The 8,015-nt window shown below is 39.2% G+C and overlaps 1 protein-coding gene across 4 annotated transcripts in view; it reads left to right on the forward strand.

Moving 5' to 3' along the window:
- The window catches only part of LOC107068852 (uncharacterized), a 50,404-nt gene extending 42,774 nt beyond the window's left edge, over positions 1-7,630 (forward strand). For all 4 annotated transcript variants that reach the window (XM_089175785.1, XM_015325655.2, XM_089175786.1 and 1 more), the window contains 2 exons: positions 712-889; positions 3,713-7,630. In XM_089175785.1, coding sequence (XP_089031911.1) covers positions 712-889; positions 3,713-3,952 — 418 coding nt within the window. In that variant the 3' untranslated portion in view covers positions 3,953-7,630. The remainder of the gene's footprint in view (positions 1-711; positions 890-3,712) is intronic.
- Positions 7,631-8,015: the final 385 nt, after the last annotated feature.

Genomic DNA, 8,015 nt, shown 5'->3' on the forward strand with positions numbered 1-8,015 from the left:
TTGGAAGAAAAGAAGAAGTATCGCGAGCGTCAAAAGGGAAAAAATAAAAAAGGGCGGAGGAGGATGGGTGGGGGCGAGCAAGCGGAAGTTGCGTGCAGGAGCCGACTAAGTGCGGGCAACCCGTTATGATCGGGCACACACGGTGGATACTCGATGTGATACTCGACGCGATATTTCATCGCGAATTGAGTACTTACTACGTGAGTCGAACTCAACGCAGGCCGCAGAGTGTCGCGAATCTTTTCCTTCTCTCTTTCTCTCTTTCTCTCTTTCTCTCTATCCGTCTATCTACCTCAGTCTTGTACCGCGGAACGGAGTAAATCACACGGGATTTTAATTAAACGTGTCATGCATTTCGAAGCTGATATACGCGTAGCCACCACGGCCAATGGCTCCCTCGTAATATCGCGCACGCATATCGCATCTTTCATAATCACCGATCCCGCTGTGACGATGAACTTCCCGAGAGCCGCGCCTCGGCCTGATCGTACGTCTTCCGCCATTTCGAATATATCAGCCGATATAGCTATACCTTTTTTTTCTTCTCTTTTTCCTCTCCTCGAGCCCCTCATTTTAACTCACTTTATCGTCGTCTTCGTCTTCGAAGCAAACCACGCGCGCCCACGCTCCTCGACTATTTTCCATCTTATTACTATTATTATTATTATTATTATTATGTACGTAAGGCGCTTTTATTTGTTCTCGTTCCAGGCATCAGGTCAGGCACGAAGAGTCAACGAGCGTGGAGAAACTTGGATATCATTCCTGTCCTTACTCCGGTTGCACTTTTAGAACCAGACTTAGTTTTCATCTACGCCGACACGTGCGGTTGCACACGGGAACCAAACCGTACAAGTGTCGTTATTGTACTTACGCCTGCAATAATCTGGTAAGTTCCTTAGACATTTTCAAATCTTCAATAATAAAAGTAAATTACAAATGAAACATTCGTACTAGAGATAAATCAGTTGAGCCCAAAGTTTCGCATCGAACATAAGTGTCTGGACTTCTTATGTTAAACCGAAAATGTTCGAAATCGGTCAACAGATTCAATTTTTGTATCGGTAGGATCGGAAAGGGATAGTCGTGGCGTAAATTAAGGAAAGTACACGTTAACGTTAGGACCGCGTCGCGTTCTGTGCTCGTACAGCCACCGCTGCCACCACCGCTGCCACCACCGCGGCCGCGGTTGCGATAAGATAACGAGTTAATTGTGCTCACTGGATGCCCACACACGCACGGAAGAAGAGGAGTCCGGTCAGGCTCTTTCCTCTCTCTCTCTCATACCATGCTGTTGGCCGGTATGCTAATGTCCTTTGAAGCTTTAGTTGGGATGCGACTCGAATACGAGGGCTCCGTGTCTCTTTGATAGCGACATAAACTCATTCCAGTGGCTCTCATTTCGATGTACGTTTAAACAACAGCTAGGAGAAGTTACTTCAGAATTTACTTACTTGGCTACCACGGGTTATGTTCAAATCGTTCGATGTTATGTCTTTTACTCACTCGTATACTATATATATATATAGGTTGATTCACGAATCGTAATCAGTAAGATATTATATTTTATTTGGAGTATTCCGTAAGTACGATAACATTCGTGAATCAGCCTGTAAACTTATCTCATATGTATAGGATACATGAAAATACTTACTTGTATTTGTAAACTATCCTACTAATAGAACCGAGCTTCGGACGCGCATAAAATCCGCAGATGCATATCGGTGGCTCGAGAAACAATGTAATAAATAATAAAAGCCCGTCGCCATTCTACTCTATCGGGATCTCTCGTTCATTCTCTCTCTCTCATGGAGAGAATGTTTTACCGATTAAGATAATGGAATTACTCCGATCATTGCGCGCTTTAGCCGCGGATAGATCGATCTACCTTGGTATACCTCCTCCTAGCCGACTACTGCAACCGTGCACACCTTATCTCGAACTAAGCGAGAGACGATCTATGTTTCTTAAACGCTTGACTTTGATGCTATCGACTTGTACGCCCTGCTACCGGTCGTTAATTTTCAACAACAACAAAAAAATACATCCACAAAAATCATTTAAAAAGGAGCGGGAAAAATAGGTACGAATCGTGAGCATAAAATCGGCTAATGTTCCTTGCAGAGAATTTCTTAGCTTTCCTGCCAGACAGTTTATTGTACAATCCTTTCCTGTATTTAATTATTTCTCATTTACAATGGGAACCTTATTGTTTATTCTGTCATAGAATTTGATGAAAAGTATTTTTGTATTTTTTTTAAATCGTTTTAAGAATACGATTCGATCATCATCGCGGGTTGATTTAATTAATAAAATGCGGCACGGCAAAGGGTACCGCTCAAAAAGAGATGCGTAGAAGTCATCGAAACTATTCGCGATAATTCACGTAGATTACGAGAACGTTTACGTCAAATGAAAAAGGATGATTATCGGTAGGAGGAGGAGGAGGAGGAGGAGGAGGAGGAAGAAATCTTTCGGTAGAAGACGTTGAAAGGAACTGACAACGAGAAATAAGCTACGGCGGTCTCTGTAATTTTACTGTTGAAACTCGTAAAACGGGATAGCGCGTGGAACATGAGCCACCTATGAACAACATCTGTTCATTTCCATATATCTATTAGGATCTCTTATTCATCTCTTATTATCTTTGATAGATAAGAGATGGAAAATAGACAAGTGGGGTCCTATGGGGAGTTGCAGTGTGAACGGGGCTTTAATGCGGCAACGTCACGGAGCACTGGTCAAGCCGCGGAAAGATTTACTTATGGGAAATTAAATTTGATGTTGCCGTTGCCATCAACGGCTCGTATAAGCCCGCCTGGTAGGAAGATGTTTACGACTACGGTCGGCTACTTAGGCCGAGAGGGTAAAGCGCCTTTAAATGCGCCAACAACATGGCCAATGGCATGGCCAACGAACGCGTCCGGTTTTGCATCGCGGCAAACCCTGAATCGGTTCTTCTTCATAAGGTATTCTCAGGTAGAACGGAAGGACAATATTTTGAAGATCTTTCTTTTCTTATTCTCATGATTTGTCAAAGTTGTTAGAAGAGTTCAATTAAACGAACTCTGATGACTGCTTTTTAATTTAAAAAAGTTAGTTGATTATTGTTGGTTCCTTTATCATTTTGTTTGATTACTTGATAGAACGATTCCAACTTCTTACAAGGATATCAAAGTTATGTCCTTTATCGTGTAATAAGACTTAACGCGAGTTCGTATCTTTTAACGTGTAATGCAAATTTGATAAGAACCACTAAACAAATATATATTATTATACTCTTGTACAATCTCTTAGATGATAATAACAGTAGGTTATAAGAGCTTGTCACGGTCTAACAAATTTCAAATATATCGATGCTATTTCGTACGGAAGACAAAACACATTGGCGTGGGCAAAGTAGTTCACGATTATGGTTTGGTAAGCTGATGTAAATCAGACACCATGACCGAACACTCTTGACTGTCTTTTCGTCGTCACTTTCGTTCGAGCGAGACGCCTCGTAAGTTTAAGACTGGATCATTGTCCATTAAAGAGCTATGAAAAGCCTTTACAACGTGGCTCCTTGCATTTGCACGATTTATTTATGACTCTTTCTACAACGCTTGTAACCCAGACACTTCAACTATTTTCTCTCTCTCTCTCTCTCTCTCTCTCTCTCACTGTCTTTTCTTCATACATTTATTACTTTGTTTTTTTTCTTTTGTTACAGGAAAATCTTAGGAAACACATACTATCGAAGACTCTGCATCCAGGGAAAACGATCTACGAGTGTGAATTTTGTGTTACGAAAAATACTGAACAATTTTGCACGAACTTTGCCAAAGAATTGCGAGCTCATCTTTTGGACAATCACAGTGACAAGTTTCCAAATCCTGAAGACGCCAGAAATTATGTTCTTCATTTATTTGAGATCGTTCCTGATTTGGAACCGGCAGATGAGCCCCATTAAATATAGTTTTAGTTATAATTAAATACTCCTGAGATACAATTTCTTTGAATTTGTATGAATGAAAAGATTCGTATTTTCATTTCACTGAGTTTCAAATCAGCTCGTTTGTAAAAAAGTTTTACTTAAAAAATAAGTAAGCACGCACCGTTTGGAAAGAGTAGAAACATACGGAAGCCAGTAATAAATCGCGATGAGCCGTTACCGCAAGCGATCGTATAAATTGAGCCGATCCGAACGAGGGAAAGTTCAAACACAAGGCGTTCAATCGTCGAACGTTCGTAAATTAGACGATCATCTTCAACAAGCGGCGTTCTCTTGAAACGGATCAGCTCGATGAAAATGTGCTTCGACGAACGTGAATATACATACCTATCGGCAACTGGTATCACGAGTGGGTTCGTATCGTTTTATTTACATCGAACAACTCGATATATCTGTACACACACGCATACAATACGTAGAAGAGTGAAAAGAAAGTTTCTCAGTTGATTTCTTGCTTCTTCTGCGTGACTTTTTCTTTCATGTTTTCTATACACATTTTTGGGCATCGTTCATCTTCAAATATGCTGTCAAAAAGAAATATTCCGATGTAAAGATGAACAAAAAAGTTGAACAAAACTACTCAACCTTTTTATTTTACGAGTTGAACACATCTGTTTTTTACAGTTCATAAAAATGTTGGTAATTTGGATCGGATTTTGGATAAATTATGGGTGTGAAATAATTGTAAATGAAATAAAGTTTCCTCAAGGCGTTAGAAGTTGAACGCATAGCAAATGCTAGTTTCTTAGCATCTGTTGTAGTTGTCGTTTACTGAAGACTCGCGGTAGGACTGTACTACTACAGCCAGGAAGTAGTTAAGGTGATCTACGGTCACGTGGCACGGTATGTACTTTAGACGTGTATACGATCAAATCTTTATGCCCCGTGCACAACGTTAGAGAGAACGAGAGAGAGAGAGAGAGAGAGAGAGGATCGCAATATTACCAGAACCAACGACAAGAATTCTCTTTCTCTTTATTCCTGTCTTTACCTTTTTCTTCTTCTTCTTCTTTTTAACTTGACCCAGCCTACCGCGCGCGGATTTATATTTCCCGCCCTCGAAAAGAATTCACAATATCCGATATCGCGCCATCCGACTTATCTCTATCGCCATTGCGATTCCTTACGTTCGAGATACTTTTATTTTCATCTTTCTTTTTATTATCTTTCTCTCTCTCTCTCTCTCTCTCTCTCTTTCTCTCTGTGTTTCTACACGTTTTACTTGCCGGAAAACGGCAGTACACTCGCATCTTCTTTCGACACGCAACCGGCATTGCAACTTGTTAAGAGGTCGACCGATCGATTATCGCATCTCGTCTAAGTACGTATTTAATTTAGTTTCGTTATTACTTATGTATTTATTACATATTTGTTATTATGACCGATGCACTGTAATATTATAACAAGTTGGCTAAGTTAGTTTGAAAATTTCCCACGAAAAGAAGAACAGGAATGAAGAAAAAAAGAAAAAAAAGAAAAAAAGAAAGAAGGAGAGATAAAAAGAGAAAGGTTGAGTGAAAGGATACCGGTCGTCGAAAAATTGGACGTGATTGAAAGTCGAGGATGGACCACCTCGTGGATCGTCTTACAAGACGCGTTTCCGTCTTCGAGGGCTCTGATTGTGAGAAATGCATCTCGCTGTCGTGCAAGATAGGTGTCGTAAAGTATGCAGCTCTCGAGTAGTAGTTCTCTCAGGACAAAAAGGATGAAAAGACACACACAGACCTACGGATGAAGATAGAAAGAGAGAGAGAGAGAGAGAGAGAGAGAGAAGGAACGACAAATAGATGGAAGAAAAGAGGAGGACGAACCTCGTCGGAGAAGAAGAAGAGGGCTGAGGGGGATACCACGAGTCCTGAGCGTGAAGGATAATTTATTGACTAATTAACGAGGATGTCCTTCATTACGGGTCGAGCAGCAGTCGTGGTCGCTTGCTCTCGCTCGGAACCGGCATTATTTGGCGCCCGAATATTTACGACCGCGTCCTCCTTCAGCCCGTGGACCTGGTCCTCCGCCCCGATACTCCTCTGTCGAGAGAATCAGAGAGAGAGAGAGAGAGAGAGAGAGAGAGAGAGAAAGAGAAGCGGACCCATAACGATGTGTCCCGATCTTACGGCCATTCGGGGACCTGGAATTTCCTTTCAAGATGGCGAAGAAGACCGCTGACCCTCCCCCTTGTAAACCAAAGCGGTCCTGAAACTCGCGAACGTTACTCTTTCAACAAAGAATCCCTCCTCCTCCTCATCCTCCTACCTCTCTCCAATTCCGGAGACAATTCAAAAGATATTTTAGATACTTGTGTGACACTTGGTTGCTTTGATTTTGCAAGTATAGAAACATTTTAATTTAATCGTTTATTTTTAATATATTTTATATATATATATATATACGTGGATTGTCGCAATGAGATTGTATCGGATTGTATCGAAACCATTTTGTAAGAGGGTTGAACGTACAAAAAAGTTTGAAGGGATAATTTTGTAAGAAGTAGAACCTATATGTATTAGACATTTTTATTAGAAAGTACTGATAAAGAAACTGATAGGACAAGAAAGATAAAAAGTTGACTAGAATTCTCTCAACATTGGAGCGGTTAGGTAGAGCGTTTAATGAAGATGTAACTAAGGTAAGCGGACTTAGGGTCGGTAAGACGACGATGGCCATCGTCCTCGACGCATCTTCCCTTCCTTGTTTCCTTCTTTCTTTTCTTTTTCTTTTTCTTTTCTTTTCTTTTCTTTTCTTTCCTTTCCTTCTTTCTTTCTGCAGCCTCAAGTTACCGTCAGAACACACCACTGCAACTTCTCTTTACGAGCCTAGTCGAGCGTCCAGCGAATCGGGAAATTCTGCAGACTTTATTTCTCCGATTACACTTGAAAACTTATACTAAAGACAAGATCACCCTTTGATAATCTCGAACCTTTAACGGCGATTATTTCGACCATCTCGAATCGATTCGAGAAACCAGTATATACACCTTTGACTTCAAATCTAGAAACAACACTCTTTCCCATAGTTTTATATATTTATTTCAATGTTAAGAATGAAAATATATTTAACAACATTTCTAATCATTCCATTAGATATTGTAGGTAGTTAGCCTTCAATGATAGCAATCAGTCATTGGTTTGGATTATTTTCGTGTCACGTTTTAGAACAAAATCCTGAAGATTCTTGAAAGCGTCGAGAAAAAAGTAAGAAAAAAAGATCTTTGGAATATTCTTGGGCACCGGTAAAATCGCTGAAATTCCATGGAGGTCGAACCATGAAAGAGAAACGATATATTTTGTCAGGATACTCCTTCTCGGACAGGTCTCTCTCTCTCTCTCCTCGCGTGAGCTTCTCCATGTCACGTTGCTTTTCGACAGCGGGTGTTGGAGAACGAACTCACGCACACGCGTGCGGGCTCGTCTTAATTATCAACTTAGTAATCATTTAAGAATCCTTTTTACAACCTTTTTTATTGTGTTTAAAATATAATTGAAGTTACCAACTACTGATTGGTTGCTGTTCATTTTGTCATAAAAGAAAAATCAATGATGATCCAAATGTATGGGAATATTCATTTTTATGTTTATTTTATTTTTAATGTATATTTGTTTTTTATTATTATTATTATTGTTATATAAATATGTATAATATAATATACGCGTATTATTTTGTTATTTATTCCGAATTAAAATGGATTAAAAATTAAAAATATATATATCATATGAATACTAATTTATTTTCTTTGAATATAAAATATTTTATCAATGACCAGTGATTTTTATTCGTTCGGTAAAGATAAATATGCATGGGATTGATCAACGATACAAAAAAAAAAAAATATCAATTAATTTCAATAATTTGACTATCGTTCTGATTTTATTGTTTTTTTTTTTTTTTGTTTTTTTTTCAAGAAGTTTATTGTATTTTATTTTTCTCGAATTAATATCGAAACTTGTGAATTTCATTTAAGAGTTAATCTATAGAGAGAGAGAAAAAAGAAAAATATTGGAATTTGAACGAATACAGGTATAAA

The sequence above is a fragment of the Polistes dominula genome, unplaced genomic scaffold, assembly GCF_049000335.1.
Source record: "Polistes dominula isolate Pdom_NZ unplaced genomic scaffold, Pdom_raw_medaka contig_19, whole genome shotgun sequence".
In the NCBI taxonomy this organism is placed as follows: Eukaryota; Metazoa; Arthropoda; class Insecta; order Hymenoptera; family Vespidae; genus Polistes; species Polistes dominula.